General features: G+C 74.3%; 2 protein-coding genes across 2 annotated transcripts in view; both read right to left on the bottom strand.

Moving 5' to 3' along the window:
• The window catches only part of KLHDC8B (kelch domain containing 8B), a 38,486-nt gene extending 27,609 nt beyond the window's left edge, over nucleotides 1-10,877 (bottom strand). The window contains exon 1 of the mRNA XM_075917366.2: nucleotides 10,747-10,877. The gene's annotated coding sequence lies outside the window, so the exon portion shown is untranslated. The remainder of the gene's footprint in view (nucleotides 1-10,746) is intronic.
• LOC102453591 (uncharacterized) lies at nucleotides 10,535-17,094 on the bottom strand. Its single transcript, XM_089781304.1, has 5 exons — nucleotides 16,797-17,094; nucleotides 12,947-13,332; nucleotides 12,403-12,563; nucleotides 11,895-12,027; nucleotides 10,535-10,877 (listed from the first exon to the last, which is right to left on the bottom strand). The coding sequence occupies exons 1-5, from the start codon at nucleotides 16,930-16,932 to the stop codon at nucleotides 10,683-10,685; spliced, it is 1,011 nt and encodes a 336-aa protein (XP_089637430.1). The 5' UTR covers nucleotides 16,933-17,094; the 3' UTR covers nucleotides 10,535-10,682.
• Between the last annotated feature and the right edge of the window lie 854 nt (nucleotides 17,095-17,948).

Here is a 17,948-nt window from a genome sequence, read left to right as displayed (position 1 = left end):
TCAGAGCGAGGGCTCTCCCGGCCGTGCCGCTCACCATCACCGGTCATAGCGAGGGCTCCCCGGCCGTGCCACTCACCATCACCGGTCAGAGCGAGGGCTGCCCCGGCCGTGCCGCTCGCCATCACCGGTCAGAGCGAGGGCTCTCCCGGCCGTGCCGCTCACCATCACCGGTCAGAGCGAGGGCTCTCCCGGCCGTGCCGCTCCCCATCACCAGTCAGAGCGAGGGCTGCCCGGCCGTGCCGCTCACCATCACCGGTCAGAGCGAGGGCTGCCCCGGCCGTGCCGCTCGCCATCACCGGTCATAGCGAGGGCTCCCCGGCCGTGCCACTCGCCATCACCAGTCAGAGCGAGGGCTCCCCGGCCGTGCCGCTCACCATCACCGGTCATAGCGAGGGCTCCCCGGCCGTGCCGCTCACCATCACCGGTCATAGCGAGGGCTGCCCGGCCGTGCCGCTCACCATCACCGGTCAGAGCGAGGGCTGCCCCGGCCGTGCCGCTCGCCATCACCGGTCATAGCGAGGGCTCCCCGGCCGTGCCACTCGCCATCACCAGTCAGAGCGAGGGCTCCCCGGCCGTGCCGCTCACCATCACCGGTCATAGCGAGGGCTCCCCGGCCGTGCCGCTCACCATCACCGGTCATAGCGAGGGCTCCCCGGCCGTGCCGCTCGCCATCACCGGTCAGAGCGAGGGCTCCCCGGCCGTGCCGCTCCCCATCACCGGTCATAGCGAGGGCTGCCCCGGCCGTGCCGCTCCCCATCACCGGTCAGAGGGAGGGCTGCCCGGCCGTGCCGCTCCCCATCACCGGTCAGAGCGAGGGCTGCCCGGCCGTGCCGCTCCCCATCACCAGTCAGAGCGAGGGCTGCCCGGCCGTGCCGCTCACCATCACCGGTCAGAGCGAGGGCTCCCCGGCCGTGCCGCTCCCCATCACCGGTCAGAGCGAGGGCTGCCCCGGCCGTGCCGCTCACCATCACCAGTCAGAGCGAGGGCTGCCCCGGCCGTGCCGCTCCCCATCACCGGTCAGAGCGAGGGCCCCCGGCCGTGCCGCTCGCCATCACCGGTCAGAGCGAGGGCCCCCCGGCCGTGCCGCTCGCCATCACCAGTCAGAGCGAGGGCTCCCCGGCCGTGCCACTCACCATCACCGGTCAGAGCGAGGGCTGCCCGGCCGTGCCGCTCGCCATCACCGGTCAGAGCGAGGGCTCCCCGGCCGTGCCGCTCACCATCACCGGTCAGAGCGAGGGCTCCCCGGCCGTGCCACTCGCCATCACCGGTCAGAGCGAGGGCTGCCCCGGCCGTGCCGCTCGCCATCACCGGTCAGAGCGAGGGCTCTCCCGGCCGTGCCGCTCGCCATCACCGGTCAGAGCGAGGGCTCTCCCGGCCGTGCCGCTCACCATCACCGGTCAAAGCGAGGGCTCCCCGGCCGTGCCGCTCACCATCACCGGTCAAAGCGAGGGCTCCCCGGCCGTGCCGCTCACCATCACCAGTCAGAGCGAGGGCTCCCCGGCCGTGCCGCTCGCCATCACCGGTCAGAGCGAGGGCTCCCGGCCGTGCCGCTCGCCATCACCAGTCAGAGCGAGGGCTGCCCCGGCCGTGCCGCTCGCCATCACCGGTCAGACCGAGGGCTGCCCGGCCGTGCCGCTCGCCATCACCAGTCAGAGCGAGGGCTCCCCGGCCGTGCCACTCACCATCACCGGTCAGAGCGAGGGCTGCCCCGGCCGTGCCGCTCACCATCACCGGTCAGAGCGAGGGCTGCCCCGGCCGTGCCGCTCGCCATCACCGGTCAGAGCGAGGGCTCTCCCGGCCGTGCCGCTCACCATCACCGGTCAGAGCGAGGGCTCTCCCGGCCGTGCCGCTCCCCATCACCGGTCAGAGCGAGGGCTGCCCGGCCGTGCCGCTCACCATCACCGGTCAGAGCGAGGGCTGCCCCGGCCGTGCCGCTCGCCATCACCGGTCATAGCGAGGGCTCCCCGGCCGTGCCACTCGCCATCACCAGTCAGAGCGAGGGCTCCCCGGCCGTGCCGCTCACCATCACCGGTCATAGCGAGGGCTCCCCGGCCGTGCCGCTCACCATCACCGGTCATAGCGAGGGCTCCCCGGCCGTGCCGCTCGCCATCACCGGTCAGAGCGAGGGCTCCCCGGCCGTGCCGCTCCCCATCACCGGTCATAGCGAGGGCTGCCCCGGCCGTGCCGCTCCCCATCACCGGTCAGAGCGAGGGCTGCCCGGCCGTGCCGCTCCCCATCACCGGTCAGAGCGAGGGCTGCCCGGCCGTGCCGCTCACCATCACCGGTCAGAGCGAGGGCTGCCCGGCCGTGCCGCTCGCCATCACCGGTCAGAGCGAGGGCTCCCCGGCCGTGCCGCTCGCCATCACCCGTCAGAGCGAGGGCTCCCCGGCCGTGCCGCTCCCCATCACCGGTCATAGCGAGGGCTGCCCCGGCCGTGCCGCTCCCCATCACCGGTCAGAGCGAGGGCTCCCCGGCCGTGCCGCTCACCATCACCGGTCAGAGCGAGGGCTGCCCGGCCGTGCCGCTCGCCATCACCGGTCAGACCGAGGGCTGCCCGGCCGTGCCGCTCACCATCACCAGTCAGAGCGAGGGCTGCCCGGCCGTGCCGCTCGCCATCACCGGTCAGAGCGAGGGCTGCCCGGCCGTGCCGCTCGCCATCACCGGTCAGACCGAGGGCTGCCCGGCCGTGCCGCTCGCCATCACCGGTCAGAGCGAGGGCTCCCCCGGCCGTGCCGCTCGCCATCACCGGTCAGAGCGAGGGCTGCCCGGCCGTGCCGCTCACCATCACCAGTCAGAGCGAGGGCTGCCCGGCCGTGCCGCTCGCCATCACCAGTCAGAGCGAGGGCTGCCCGGCCGTGCCGCTCGCCATCACCGGTCAGACCGAGGGCTGCCCGGCCGTGCCGCTCACCATCACCAGTCAGAGCGAGGGCTGCCCGGCCATGCCGCTCGCCATCACCGGTCAGAGCGAGGGCTGCCCGGCCGTGCCGCTCGCCATCACCGGTCAGAGCGAGGGCTGCCCGGCCGTGCCGCTCACCATCACCAGTCAGAGCGAGGGCTGCCCGGCCGTGCCGCTCCCCATCACCAGTCAGAGCGAGGGCTGCCCGGCCGTGCCGCTCCCCATCACCAGTCAGAGCGAGGGCTGCCCGGCCGTGCCGCTCCCCATCACCAGTCAGAGCGAGGGCTCCCCGGCCGTGCCACTCACCATCACCGGTCAGAGCGAGGGCTCCCCGGCCGTGCCGCTCGCCATCACCGGTCAGAGCGAGGGCTGCCCCGGCCGTGCCGCTCGCCATCACCGGTCAGAGCGAGGGCTCTCCCGGCCGTGCCGCTCACCATCACCGGTCAGAGCGAGGGCTCTCCCGGCCGTGCCGCTCCCCATCACCGGTCAGAGCGAGGGCTGCCCGGCCGTGCCGCTCACCATCACCGGTCAGAGCGAGGGCTGCCCCGGCCGTGCCGCTCGCCATCACCGGTCATAGCGAGGGCTCCCCGGCCGTGCCCCTCGCCATCACCAGTCAGAGCGAGGGCTCCCCGGCCGTGCCGCTCACCATCACCGGTCATAGCGAGGGCTCCCCGGCCGTGCCGCTCACCATCACCGGTCATAGCGAGGGCTCCCCGGCCGTGCCGCTCGCCATCACCGGTCAGAGCGAGGGCTGCCCCGGCCGTGCCGCTCCCCATCACCGGTCATAGCGAGGGCTGCCCCGGCCGTGCCGCTCCCCATCACCGGTCAGAGCGAGGGCTGCCCGGCCGTGCCGCTCCCCATCACCGGTCAGAGCGAGGGCTGCCCGGCCGTGCCGCTCACCATCACCGGTCAGAGCGAGGGCTGCCCGGCCGTGCCGCTCGCCATCACCGGTCAGAGCGAGGGCTCCCCGGCCGTGCCGCTCGCCATCACCCGTCAGAGCGAGGGCTCCCCGGCCGTGCCGCTCCCCATCACCGGTCATAGCGAGGGCTGCCCCGGCCGTGCCGCTCCCCATCACCGGTCAGAGCGAGGGCTCCCCGGCCGTGCCGCTCACCATCACCGGTCAGAGCGAGGGCTGCCCGGCCGTGCCGCTCGCCATCACCGGTCAGACCGAGGGCTGCCCGGCCGTGCCGCTCACCATCACCAGTCAGAGCGAGGGCTGCCCGGCCGTGCCGCTCGCCATCACCGGTCAGAGCGAGGGCTGCCCGGCCGTGCCGCTCGCCATCACCGGTCAGACCGAGGGCTGCCCGGCCGTGCCGCTCGCCATCACCGGTCAGAGCGAGGGCTCCCCGGCCGTGCCGCTCGCCATCACCGGTCAGAGCGAGGGCTGCCCGGCCGTGCCGCTCACCATCACCAGTCAGAGCGAGGGCTGCCCGGCCGTGCCGCTCGCCATCACCAGTCAGAGCGAGGGCTGCCCGGCCGTGCCGCTCGCCATCACCGGTCAGACCGAGGGCTGCCCGGCCGTGCCGCTCACCATCACCAGTCAGAGCGAGGGCTGCCCGGCCATGCCGCTCGCCATCACCGGTCAGAGCGAGGGCTCCCCGGCCGTGCCGCTCGCCATCACCGGTCAGAGCGAGGGCTGCCCGGCCGTGCCGCTCACCATCACCGGTCATAGCGAGGGCTCCCCGGCCGTGCCGCTCACCATCACCGGTCATAGCGAGGGCTCCCCGGCCGTGCCGCTCGCCATCACCGGTCAGAGCGAGGGCTCCCCGGCCGTGCCGCTCCCCATCACCGGTCATAGCGAGGGCTGCCCCGGCCGTGCCGCTCCCCATCACCGGTCAGAGCGAGGGCTGCCCGGCCGTGCCGCTCCCCATCACCGGTCAGAGCGAGGGCTGCCCGGCCGTGCCGCTCACCATCACCGGTCAGAGCGAGGGCTGCCCGGCCGTGCCGCTCGCCATCACCGGTCAGAGCGAGGGCTCCCCGGCCGTGCCGCTCGCCATCACCCGTCAGAGCGAGGGCTCCCCGGCCGTGCCGCTCCCCATCACCGGTCATAGCGAGGGCTGCCCCGGCCGTGCCGCTCCCCATCACCGGTCAGAGCGAGGGCTCCCCGGCCGTGCCGCTCACCATCACCGGTCAGAGCGAGGGCTGCCCGGCCGTGCCGCTCGCCATCACCGGTCAGACCGAGGGCTGCCCGGCCGTGCCGCTCACCATCACCAGTCAGAGCGAGGGCTGCCCGGCCGTGCCGCTCGCCATCACCGGTCAGAGCGAGGGCTGCCCGGCCGTGCCGCTCGCCATCACCGGTCAGACCGAGGGCTGCCCGGCCGTGCCGCTCGCCATCACCGGTCAGAGCGAGGGCTCCCCGGCCGTGCCGCTCGCCATCACCGGTCAGAGCGAGGGCTGCCCGGCCGTGCCGCTCACCATCACCAGTCAGAGCGAGGGCTGCCCGGCCGTGCCGCTCGCCATCACCAGTCAGAGCGAGGGCTGCCCGGCCGTGCCGCTCGCCATCACCGGTCAGACCGAGGGCTGCCCGGCCGTGCCGCTCACCATCACCAGTCAGAGCGAGGGCTGCCCGGCCATGCCGCTCGCCATCACCGGTCAGAGCGAGGGCTCCCCGGCCGTGCCGCTCGCCATCACCGGTCAGAGCGAGGGCTGCCCGGCCGTGCCGCTCACCATCACCAGTCAGAGCGAGGGCTGCCCGGCCGTGCCGCTCCCCATCACCAGTCAGAGCGAGGGCTGCCCGGCCGTGCCGCTCCCCATCACCAGTCAGAGCGAGGGCTGCCCGGCCGTGCCGCTCCCCATCACCAGTCAGAGCGAGGGCTCCCCGGCCGTGCCACTCACCATCACCGGTCAGAGCGAGGGCTCCCCGGCCGTGCCGCTCGCCATCACCGGTCAGAGCGAGGGCTGCCCCGGCCGTGCCGCTCGCCATCACCGGTCAGAGCGAGGGCTCTCCCGGCCGTGCCGCTCACCATCACCGGTCAGAGCGAGGGCTCTCCCGGCCGTGCCGCTCCCCATCACCGGTCAGAGCGAGGGCTGCCCGGCCGTGCCGCTCACCATCACCGGTCAGAGCGAGGGCTGCCCCGGCCGTGCCGCTCGCCATCACCGGTCATAGCGAGGGCTCCCCGGCCGTGCCACTCGCCATCACCAGTCAGAGCGAGGGCTCCCCGGCCGTGCCGCTCACCATCACCGGTCATAGCGAGGGCTCCCCGGCCGTGCCGCTCACCATCACCGGTCATAGCGAGGGCTCCCCGGCCGTGCCGCTCGCCATCACCGGTCAGAGCGAGGGCTGCCCCGGCCGTGCCGCTCCCCATCACCGGTCATAGCGAGGGCTGCCCCGGCCGTGCCGCTCCCCATCACCGGTCAGAGCGAGGGCTGCCCGGCCGTGCCGCTCCCCATCACCGGTCAGAGCGAGGGCTGCCCGGCCGTGCCGCTCACCATCACCGGTCAGAGCGAGGGCTGCCCGGCCGTGCCGCTCGCCATCACCGGTCAGAGCGAGGGCTCCCCGGCCGTGCCGCTCGCCATCACCCGTCAGAGCGAGGGCTCCCCGGCCGTGCCGCTCCCCATCACCGGTCATAGCGAGGGCTGCCCCGGCCGTGCCGCTCCCCATCACCGGTCAGAGCGAGGGCTCCCCGGCCGTGCCGCTCACCATCACCGGTCAGAGCGAGGGCTGCCCGGCCGTGCCGCTCGCCATCACCGGTCAGACCGAGGGCTGCCCGGCCGTGCCGCTCACCATCACCAGTCAGAGCGAGGGCTGCCCGGCCGTGCCGCTCGCCATCACCGGTCAGAGCGAGGGCTGCCCGGCCGTGCCGCTCGCCATCACCGGTCAGACCGAGGGCTGCCCGGCCGTGCCGCTCGCCATCACCGGTCAGAGCGAGGGCTCCCCGGCCGTGCCGCTCGCCATCACCGGTCAGAGCGAGGGCTGCCCGGCCGTGCCGCTCACCATCACCAGTCAGAGCGAGGGCTGCCCGGCCGTGCCGCTCGCCATCACCAGTCAGAGCGAGGGCTGCCCGGCCGTGCCGCTCGCCATCACCGGTCAGACCGAGGGCTGCCCGGCCGTGCCGCTCACCATCACCAGTCAGAGCGAGGGCTGCCCGGCCATGCCGCTCGCCATCACCGGTCAGAGCGAGGGCTCCCCGGCCGTGCCGCTCGCCATCACCGGTCAGAGCGAGGGCTGCCCGGCCGTGCCGCTCACCATCACCAGTCAGAGCGAGGGCTGCCCGGCCGTGCCGCTCCCCATCACCAGTCAGAGCGAGGGCTGCCCGGCCGTGCCGCTCCCCATCACCAGTCAGAGCGAGGGCTGCCCGGCCGTGCCGCTCCCCATCACCAGTCAGAGCGAGGGCTCCCCGGCCGTGCCACTCACCATCACCGGTCAGAGCGAGGGCTCCCCGGCCGTGCCGCTCGCCATCACCGGTCAGAGCGAGGGCTGCCCGGCCGTGCCGCTCACCATCACCAGTCAGAGCGAGGGCTGCCCGGCCGTGCCGCTCGCCATCACCAGTCAGAGCGAGGGCTGCCCGGCCGTGCCGCTCGCCATCACCGGTCAGACCGAGGGCTGCCCGGCCGTGCCGCTCACCATCACCAGTCAGAGCGAGGGCTGCCCGGCCATGCCGCTCGCCATCACCGGTCAGAGCGAGGGCTCCCCGGCCGTGCCGCTCGCCATCACCGGTCAGAGCGAGGGCTGCCCGGCCGTGCCGCTCACCATCACCAGTCAGAGCGAGGGCTGCCCGGCCGTGCCGCTCCCCATCACCAGTCAGAGCGAGGGCTGCCCGGCCGTGCCGCTCCCCATCACCAGTCAGAGCGAGGGCTGCCCGGCCGTGCCGCTCCCCATCACCAGTCAGAGCGAGGGCTCCCCGGCCGTGCCACTCACCATCACCGGTCAGAGCGAGGGCTCCCCGGCCGTGCCGCTCGCCATCACCGGTCAGAGCGAGGGCTGCCCCGGCCGTGCCGCTCGCCATCACCGGTCAGAGCGAGGGCTCTCCCGGCCGTGCCGCTCACCATCACCGGTCAGAGCGAGGGCTCTCCCGGCCGTGCCGCTCCCCATCACCGGTCAGAGCGAGGGCTGCCCGGCCGTGCCGCTCACCATCACCGGTCAGAGCGAGGGCTGCCCCGGCCGTGCCGCTCGCCATCACCGGTCATAGCGAGGGCTCCCCGGCCGTGCCACTCGCCATCACCAGTCAGAGCGAGGGCTCCCCGGCCGTGCCGCTCACCATCACCGGTCATAGCGAGGGCTCCCCGGCCGTGCCGCTCACCATCACCGGTCATAGCGAGGGCTCCCCGGCCGTGCCGCTCGCCATCACCGGTCAGAGCGAGGGCTGCCCCGGCCGTGCCGCTCCCCATCACCGGTCATAGCGAGGGCTGCCCCGGCCGTGCCGCTCCCCATCACCGGTCAGAGCGAGGGCTGCCCGGCCGTGCCGCTCCCCATCACCGGTCAGAGCGAGGGCTGCCCGGCCGTGCCGCTCACCATCACCGGTCAGAGCGAGGGCTGCCCGGCCGTGCCGCTCGCCATCACCGGTCAGAGCGAGGGCTCCCCGGCCGTGCCGCTCGCCATCACCCGTCAGAGCGAGGGCTCCCCGGCCGTGCCGCTCCCCATCACCGGTCATAGCGAGGGCTGCCCCGGCCGTGCCGCTCCCCATCACCGGTCAGAGCGAGGGCTCCCCGGCCGTGCCGCTCACCATCACCGGTCAGAGCGAGGGCTGCCCGGCCGTGCCGCTCGCCATCACCGGTCAGACCGAGGGCTGCCCGGCCGTGCCGCTCACCATCACCAGTCAGAGCGAGGGCTGCCCGGCCGTGCCGCTCGCCATCACCGGTCAGAGCGAGGGCTGCCCGGCCGTGCCGCTCGCCATCACCGGTCAGACCGAGGGCTGCCCGGCCGTGCCGCTCGCCATCACCGGTCAGAGCGAGGGCTCCCCGGCCGTGCCGCTCGCCATCACCGGTCAGAGCGAGGGCTGCCCGGCCGTGCCGCTCACCATCACCAGTCAGAGCGAGGGCTGCCCGGCCGTGCCGCTCGCCATCACCAGTCAGAGCGAGGGCTGCCCGGCCGTGCCGCTCGCCATCACCGGTCAGACCGAGGGCTGCCCGGCCGTGCCGCTCACCATCACCAGTCAGAGCGAGGGCTGCCCGGCCATGCCGCTCGCCATCACCGGTCAGAGCGAGGGCTCCCCGGCCGTGCCGCTCGCCATCACCGGTCAGAGCGAGGGCTGCCCGGCCGTGCCGCTCACCATCACCAGTCAGAGCGAGGGCTGCCCGGCCGTGCCGCTCCCCATCACCAGTCAGAGCGAGGGCTGCCCGGCCGTGCCGCTCCCCATCACCAGTCAGAGCGAGGGCTGCCCGGCCGTGCCGCTCCCCATCACCAGTCAGAGCGAGGGCTCCCCGGCCGTGCCACTCACCATCACCGGTCAGAGCGAGGGCTCCCCGGCCGTGCCGCTCGCCATCACCGGTCAGAGCGAGGGCTCCCCGGCCGTGCCGCTCGCCATCACCGGTCAGAGCGAGGGCTCCCCGGCCGTGCCGCTCCCCATCACCGGTCAGAGCGAGGGCTGCCCCGGCCGTGCCGCTCACCATCACCGGTCAGAGCGAGGGCTCCCCGGCCGTGCCGCTCACCATTACCCGTCGCCAAGCTACCTCTTGGGTTGGTGCGGGGGCAGGTCTCTGCCAACAGGGCACTGCCCATCTTGCAGGCTGGCTGTTGGACAACAGGCGCCATCTGAAGCTCTGTGGCTCGAGGCGGCTCATTGCATAAGGCAGGCAGAGTGTGGCCCCAGGGAGCCCTAGTCCCCCCCAAATGTCTGAGCGGGAGCCGGAGTACCAGCCCCTCCAGAGCAGGCGAGGCTGAGCGCTCTCACCGCTACTCACAGCAGCCCAGCCTGGGGCCTGCTGGACTGTGAACACGCCCCGGATGCCCTGGGCTTGCTCACGGGAAACACCCATCAGCAGCGCCTCCACCAACACCCGGCGGGAGGCTGCTGTGCCACCAGACTTGCGGGGCACAGAGCCAGTGCAGCACCCCCATGACTCGTGAGCATGGCGGTGGCATTTGGGACACAGCTCAGAGGGGCTGTCTGCCAAACTCGCTGCAGCGGGCCTGGGTCTGCGCCCAGGTGGCCGGCGGCCCGGGGAGAGCAAAGGAAAGGGACTGGCCCCAGAGCACAGCGCAGGGCAGAGCCGGGGAGTGCCTGTCCTATGCCCTGGCAGCCTCCTCCTGCCGGGGCACAGCTCTGGGTGGGGCCGTCCAAGCACCGTGGCGTGGAGCGAAACCGCTCAGAGCGGGGCCTTGTCTGCCCCTGTGGCTGGCTTCCCTCTGGGCCACGGAAGAGCGGGGAAGGGGAGGACCAAGGCATCGGCTTCTCCCAGCATCCACGACGGCAGGGAGGGCCGGATGTATCCCGGGGTGACACGTAGCAGGGCGCCCTGTCCTGTGGGGGTGCTGGGGCTGCCCTGCGCCAGGGCTCAGTGCAAAGGCAGCCCCGGCAGGCAGGCAGAGCCCGCACTGAGCAGGGCGTGGTCCCTGGCACGCTGGAATCCCACCCAGAGCCTGGGCACAGGAAGCCAAAGGCAGAGGGCTCTTGCAGGAGCACAGCAGGTGTTGCTGGGAGCAGCTCCCTCCTGCAGGACACCAGCCGATGCGCCTGCAGCACTGGCACTGCGAGGGGCGCCTGGCACTCCCTGCCTCCAGCACAGCCCGCCCCGCCGGAGGGAAGGCAGCTCAGAGCAAGTGCCTGGAGGCGGGATGAGGGCAGGGACCAGCCTAGGAGGCCCAGGGCAGCCGGCCCATGGCCCCAGGACCTGGCAGGGAGCGAGGTCACTCTGGGTGGAGCTGCTGGCGCTCAGCACTGGCCAGGTAGCGCCCGTAGTTCTCTTCACACCTGCGCACGCAGCGCCGGAAATAGCTCTGCTCAGCGATGGCCTCCAGGAAGTCGGCTTGCACCAGGCAAGTGTCATAGAGCTCAGCAGCGGGAGCTGGCCTGGCACGGCTGCCTCCTCTCCCCAGGAAGACCTGCGGGGGGGAGGCGAGGAAAGGCCGGTGAGCAGCAGGCGGCCCCAGCCCGAGCAGACAGCCTGGCAGGGTGGGGCACTCCCTCCTCCCACACAGCGCCCGCAAGAGCTCAGGGCCCCCGCCTCCCCGCGCCCCACCAGTGCCTGGGCCGAGCCAGCCGCCCTACCCCTGTGCGGAGCCTGCAGGGAGAAGCACAACACGCCGCTGGGGAAAGCCGCCCGGAGACCCTGCTCGCGCCCTGGAGAACAGGCCCTTCCCTTCCTTCACCGGCTGGGCTGCCCCAGGGCCCCTGAGCGCGACGCTCCTTGCCAGCACCGGGCTGTGGCTCAGGCTTTGCTCCATGGCTGGCGGGGGGAGCTGCTGTTTCTCTGGCGCCACGTGGCGTGGCAGGCCCGGTACAGAGCGAGGGCTGCCCTGGCCACGCCGCTCAGCCTCCCTCGTCAGCAGCCCAGCAGAGCACGGATGCAACCAGCATGCGCCGAACCCGCAGCGCCAACAAGCCTGCTCTGGAGTCCGAGGGGACGGGCAGCGGCCTGGGTTGCTCCAGAGCGCTCGGGCCGAGAGAGCAGCTGGGCGGAAGGCATGGGGTGGCACCAGGCCAGCTCCTGCCACACGGTCAGCAAAGGGGCCAGGGGCCTGGCTTCCACAAAGGGCCTTCTCCATTACTCAGCTCAGGGGTGGGGAACCCAGGGGCCAGCCCCAGCCCCAGGCTCCCCCCAACATTGGGGAGCCCCCACAGGCCCCCCGTGAGACCGGAGCACCAGCTCTCCGCTGGGGGGGCAGGAGGCCTGCACATGCCTGTCTCTAATACCCTTGGCTTTGGCGCATGCCCCTCGAGCACACAACAGGAAGCAGAGGCAGGCTGGCCAGCCCGGGGCCCAGCAGGAGTAAGCACCGCTCATGCCAGCGAAGGAAGTCCTGGGGAAACCCTGCTCCCCCCAGCCCAGCCCCCCGCCCCCCTGGGGACTGGCTAGGGTAGGAGTGTGGCAGAGCCCCTGTCCAGCCAGGGCCCGGTACCTGGGGGCAGACGATGGAGTCCGAGTCGTCCGGGCGAACGTTGTCGTCGATGAAGATGTGCTGCACGCAGGAGTCGTGCGGGTCAATCCAAACAGGCTTCCCACCCCGGCAGGAGAACTGATTACTGGCCCACCTGCAAGACAGCAAGTGGGACGAGGGCCCTCAGGAGTGTGGAGCAGGCCCAGGCTCGGGCCCGTCCAGTGCCAGGGGTCTGGCCTGGGGCTGGGATAAGGGGCAAGCTCTTCCCAGCGCAGGCGAGCCCTGAGGCAGGGGAGGCCGACGGGGAGGGAGGGAACTGGCTCTTCGGGGCGCCTAAGCGAAGGTGACGCGCACCAGCGCACAGCGCGGGCCTGCAGCGGAGAGGGACGGGGCGTTTCCCGGGTGGGGGAGGGGGCTGGCTGGCAGAGCAAGTCCTCAGCAGTGAGAGGGCTGGGGGCAGCCTCCCGGGGCGTGCGAAGGGGCGAGCGCGCACGCCCAGGCCACTTCCAGGCCCCCTCTTGTCTCTCACCAATCAAAGTGGTCTTGGAAGCCAACCACGCCCTCCAGGGAGCTGAAATAGCTGTACAGCTTCCTTCCTCCGTCCCTGCTGGAAACGCGCTCTGCTCCCTGGCTCAGCACCACCTCGCGCTCACTGCAGCGGATGCGGCCTGCTGTAAGGTCCACCGGGAGCTGCAATGGCAGGCAGGAGACAGAAGGGCAGGGCTGCAGGCTGGACACACCGGTAACCTCTCCCTCCCCAAATAGCCTCAAAGCCCCAGGCGGCACGTGCCGCACCCTGAGCAGAAGGGACGTCCCCCCGGCCATCGGCCCCCACTCACTGCTAGGCACCAGCCTGGTCACACCCTTTGCCTACGCTGGCTCTCAGGCCTGGGCAGCTTCCTCCCCAGACAGCCCGCAGGGAGCACAAGACCCAGGGAGGGGTATGCACCTCTCAAAGCTGCACAGATCGCTGCGACCCGAGCTCGGCATGCCAACGAGGTGGCAGTGTGTGGGGAGCTGGGGGCCGGGGCAAATGCACAATGCTCTCAGCCCTCTGCTCCCAGGGCACCCACCGAGAGGTCCCGCAGGGCAGGGAACTGGGGGTGCTGCCCCTCCAAGGCACAGTGCACAGCGTGCAGGGCACGGGGGAGGTCTGTGCCGAAGGTCCTCAGGATGACGGCGAAGTGCCTCCCCTCCTGGTGCAGGGTCTCCAGGAGGTGGAAGAAGGAGGGCAGCAGCAAGTGGTAGTGCTGGCCATGCTCGCCGCTGACAGAGAGCGCTGGGTGCGGCTGGCCCCGCCACTCCAGGAGCTGCAAGTGGTGCGTGTGCAGGCTCCGGAACCGCCGCCCCAGTGCTGTGGCCGTGAAGGCAGCATCGCGCCCATACTGAGAAGAGAAGCTCACAGCGCCCTGGCAGGGAGGCAGCAGGGAGGCGGAGTCACTCAGCCACTGCCACTCATCTGAAACAGACAGCAAGGGAAGAGTGGTGGCGCCCCATGGCCCGGAGAGCCGGCGGGCAGGAGATGGGGAGAGCCGACAGGAAACCCTTTCCCCGTAGCCGGTCAGCTCTCAGCTCCTGGCTCTGTCTACACTGGCGGGTTCATCCGCAAGTACGGCCGCTCCTGCGCAAGGAAACGCGCGGCCGGCGCGGGAAGGGGCGGCCCTCGGGCGGGGGAAGGCGCGGCCGGCGGGGGAAGGGGCGGCCCCCGGGGGGGGAAGGGGCGGCCGGCGGGGAAGGGGCGGCCCTCGGGGGGGGGGAAGGCGCGGCCGGCGGGGAAGGGGCGGCCCCCGGGGGGGGAAGGGGCGGCCGGCGCGGGAAGGGGCGGCCCTCGGGGGGGGGAAGGCGCGGCCGGCGGGGAAGGGGCGGCCCTCGGGCGGGGGAAGGCGCGGCCGGCGCGGGAAGGGGCTGCCCCCCGGGCGGGGGAAGGCGCGGCCGGCGCGGGAAGGGGCGGCCCCCCTGGGCGGGGGAAGGCGCGGCCGGCGCTGGAAGGGGCGGCCCCCCTGGGCGGGGGAAGGCGCGGCCGGCGCTGGAAGGGGCGGCCCCCCGGGCGGGGGAAGGCGCGGCCGGCGCGGGAAGGGGCGGCCCCCTCGGGCGGGGGAAGGCGCGGCCGGCGCGGGAGGGGGGCGGCCCCCCGGGCGGGGGAAGGCGCGGCCGGCGCGGGAGGGGGCGGCCCCCCGGGCGGGGGAAGGCGCGGCCGGCGCGGGAGGGGGCGGCCCCCGGGCGGGGGAAGGCGCGGCCGGCGCGGGAGGGGGCGGCCCCCCGGGCGGGGGAAGGCGCGGCCGGCGCGGGAGGGGGCGGCCCCCCGGGCGGGGGAAGGCGCGGCCGGCGCGGGAGGGGGCGGCCCCCCGGGCGGGGGAAGGCGCGGCCGGCGCGGGAGGGGGCGGCCCCCGGGCGGGGGAAGGCGCGGCCGGCGCGGGAGGGGGCGGCCCCCCGGGCGGGGGAAGGCGCGGCCGGCGCGGGAGGGGGCGGCCCCCGGGCGGGGGAAGGCGCGGCCGGCGCGGGAGGGGGCGGCCCCCGGGCGGGGGAAGGCGCGGCCGGCGCGGGAGGGGGCGGCCCCCGGGCGGGGGAAGGCGCGGCCGGCGCGGGAGGGGGCGGCCCCCCGGGCGGGGGAAGGCGCGGCCGGCGCGGGAGGGGGCGGCCCCCGGGCGGGGGAAGGCGCGGCCGGCGGGGGAAGGGGCGGCCCCCCTGGGCGGGGGAAGGCGCGGCCGGCGGGGGAAGGGGCGGCCCCCGGGCGGGGGAAGGGGCGGCCCCTTGGACGGGGGAAGGCGCGGCCGGCGCGGGAAGGGGAAGGGGCGGCCCCTCGGGCGGGGGAAGGGGCGGCCCCCGGGCGGGGGAAGGGGCGGCCCCCCTGGGCGGGGGAAGGCGCGGCCGGCGGGGGAAGGGGCGGCCCCCGGGCGGGGGAAGGGGCGGCCCCTTGGACGGGGGAAGGCGCGGCCGGCGCGGGAAGGGGAAGGGGCGGCCCCTCGGGCGGGGGAAGGGGCGGCCCCCGGGCGGGGGAAGGGGCGGCCCCCCTGGGCGGGGGAAGGCGCGGCCGGCGGGGGAAGGGGCGGCCCCCGGGCGGGGGAAGGGGCGGCCCCCGGGGGGGGAAGGGGCGGCCGGCGGGGAAGGGGCGGCCCTCGGGGGGGGGGAAGGCGCGGCCGGCGGGGAAGGGGCGGCCCCCGGGGGGGGAAGGGGCGGCCGGCGCGGGAAGGGGCGGCCCTCGGGGGGGGGGGGGGAAGGCGCGGCCGGCGGGGAAGGGGCGGCCCTCGGGCGGGGGAAGGCGCGGCCGGCGCGGGAAGGGGCTGCCCCCGGGCGGGGGAAGGCGCGGCCGGCGCGGGAAGGGGCGGCCCCCCTGGGCGGGGGAAGGCGCGGCCGGCGCTGGAAGGGGCGGCCCCCCTGGGCGGGGGAAGGCGCGGCCGGCGCGGGAAGGGGCGGCCCCCCGGGCGGGGGAAGGCGCGGCCGGCGCGGGAAGGGGCGGCCCCTCGGGCGGGGGAAGGCGCGGCCGGCGCGGGAAGGGGCGGCCCCCGGGCGGGGGAAGGCGCGGCCGGCGCGGGAGGGGGCGGCCCCCCGGGCGGGGGGGCGCGGCCGGCGCGGGAGGGGGCGGCCCCCGGGCGGGGGAAGGCGCGGCCGGCGCGGGAGGGGGCGGCCCCCCGGGCGGGGGAAGGCGCGGCCGGCGCGGGAGGGGGCGGCCCCCCGGGCGGGGGAAGGCGCGGCCGGCGCGGGAGGGGGCGGCCCCCCGGGCGGGGGAAGGCGCGGCCGGCGCGGGAGGGGGCGGCCCCCCGGGCGGGGGAAGGCGCGGCCGGCGCGGGAGGGGGCGGCCCCCGGGCGGGGGAAGGCGCGGCCGGCGCGGGAGGGGGCGGCCCCCGGGCGGGGGAAGGCGCGGCCGGCGCGGGAGGGGGCGGCCCCCGGGCGGGGGAAGGCGCGGCCGGCGCGGGAGGGGGCGGCCCCCCGGGCGGGGGGCGCGGCCGGCGCGGGAGGGGGCGGCCCCCGGGCGGGGGAAGGCGCGGCTGGCGGGGGAAGGGGCGGCCCCCCTGGGCGGGGGAAGGCGCGGCCGGCGGGGGAAGGGGCGGCCCCCGGGCGGGGGAAGGGGCGGCCCCCGGGCGGGGGAAGGGGCGGCCCCTTGGACGGGGGAAGGCGCGGCCGGCGCGGGAAGGGGAAGGGGCGGCCCCTCGGGCGGGGGAAGGGGCGGCCCCCGGGCGGGGGAAGGGGCGGCCCCCCTGGGCGGGGGAAGGCGCGGCCGGCGGGGGAAGGGGCGGCCCCCGGGCGGGGGAAGGGGCGGCCCCTTGGACGGGGGAAGGCGCGGCCGGCGCGGGAAGGGGAAGGGGCGGCCCCTCGGGCGGGGGAAGGGGCGGCCCCCGGGCGGGGGAAGGGGCGGCCCCCCTGGGCGGGGGAAGGCGCGGCCGGCGGGGGAAGGGGCGGCCCCCGGGCGGGGGAAGGGGCGGCCCCTTGGACGGGGGAAGGCGCGGCCGGCGCGGGAAGGGGAAGGGGCGGCCCCTCGGGCGGGGGAAGGCGGGGGAAGGCGCGGCCGGCGCGGGAAGGGGAAGGGGCGGCCCCTCGGGCGGGGGAAGGGGCGGCCCCCCTGGGCGGGGGAAGGGGCGGCCCCCCTGGGCGGGGGAAGGGGCGGCCCCTTGGACGGGGGAAGGCGCGGCCGGCGCGGGAAGGGGAAGGGGCGGCCCCTCGGGCGGGGGAAGGCGCGGCCGGCGGGGGAAGGGGCGGCCCCTCGCCTGGCGATGCTCCTCTCTAGGGGTGTGAGCTCTCTCGCACAGGAGGCGGCCGGCGGGGGGCGGGACCGGCAGAAGGGGGCGGGGCGGGGCCGCGGCGGGGGGCGGGGGCAGACCGAAGGGGCGTGGCCGCGGCGGGGGCGGGACCGGCAGAAGGGGGCGGGGCCGCGGCGGGGGGCGGGGCCGACCGGAGGGGGGGGACCGAGGGGCGGGGCCGGCTCACCCTTGGGGCCGGGCGCGCCCCAGGCGCGGCCGCTGAGGTGCGCGTTGAGCGCCGCGGCGGGGTCCTGGCCCGTGGCCGCGTCCAGCGGCGCCAGCGTGAGGTTCAGGTCCAGGTGCAGCACCAGCTTCCGCCCCATGGCCCGCGCGCCGCCGTTACCAGGCTACAGCCCGCTTCCGCCCGGCCGCGGCACTACGTCATTTCCGGCCGCCGCCTGGCCCTGCCTGCTCCGCCGCACGTCACAGCGCCCCCTGCCGAGCCCTCCGTGGCGCCCCCCGCCCGGCCCATGGCCCCTGCTCCCCTCCCCCACCGGCTCCACAGCCCCGCCCCTCCCCCCCCATGGCCCTGGCTTCCCTCCCTCCACCAGCTCCAGGGCCCCGGCTCCCCTCCCGCCACTGGCTCCATTGCTAGGGAACCTCATAGAAACTTCCCCTATTATCACCCCTATGTCACTACGTCACAGAAACTTACCTTCCCCCCACTCTGTTGTAAAATTTGATTTGTCAATTTCACATGAGTTCACTTTTTTTTTATTGTATCCTTTGGTATATATGGTTGTGACTATTTTCTTCCACTATCTGATCTGAGGAAGTGGGTCTGGCCCACGAAAGCTCATCACCTAATAAACCATCTTGTTAGTCTTTAAAGTGCTACACAGTCCTGTCCTTTGTTTCAGCTACACCAGACTAACACGGCTACATCTCTATCACTGATAAAGGCAGACAGACTTCCCCGTTCGCCAGGCAATATCAGTCTCTCTGGTCCTAGGCTGTGTCTCAGAGGTGAGTTCTTCTTTTCCAGGTCTTCTCCCTCCTCCTGGTCCCCTTCTAGCCTCTTCCTTCTGTTACTTCTGATGATCTTCCTCTTCTCCTTCTTGAACCCGTTTATATAATGAAACCTGAGTCTTGCTTAGCTAGACCTTAACCAATTATTTTAGTATCATTTTACTTACCAAGCATAACAAAATTACCTAACCAATAATTCCCCACCACCTTAATTGATTTATACCTAGCAAAATTAATTATACAGCAGACAGAAACAGTTACAAACCAGACAGAGATCACACAGTCAAATAATAGGACAGTGTCGTGACAATGCTCATAGGATGAGGATTCCACAACATCCTCTATGGCTAAGCAGTTTCTTGCCAGACAG

This window comes from Pelodiscus sinensis, chromosome 11 (genome assembly GCF_052426305.1).
Source record: "Pelodiscus sinensis isolate ZL-2025 chromosome 11, ASM5242630v1, whole genome shotgun sequence".
NCBI lineage: Eukaryota > Metazoa > Chordata > Testudines > Trionychidae > Pelodiscus > Pelodiscus sinensis.
Note: the sequence above shows the minus strand (reverse complement) of the source record. Positions and strands in the feature narration are given on the sequence as shown.

Excerpts from the sequence above, each read along its gene's own strand:
- LOC102453591 (XM_089781304.1), bottom strand. The coding sequence starts at position 16,932 with ATGGGGCGGAAGCTGGTGCTGCACCTGGACCTGAACCTCACGCTGGCG. Across the intron at positions 13,333-16,796 it reads GGGCGCGCCCGGCCCCAAGG|ATGAGTGGCAGTGGCTGAGT; the intron begins GTGAGCCGGCCC and ends TGTCTGTTTCAG. Across the intron at positions 12,028-12,402 it reads TTCCAAGACCACTTTGATTG|GTGGGCCAGTAATCAGTTCT; the intron begins GTGAGAGACAAG and ends GCTGTCTTGCAG.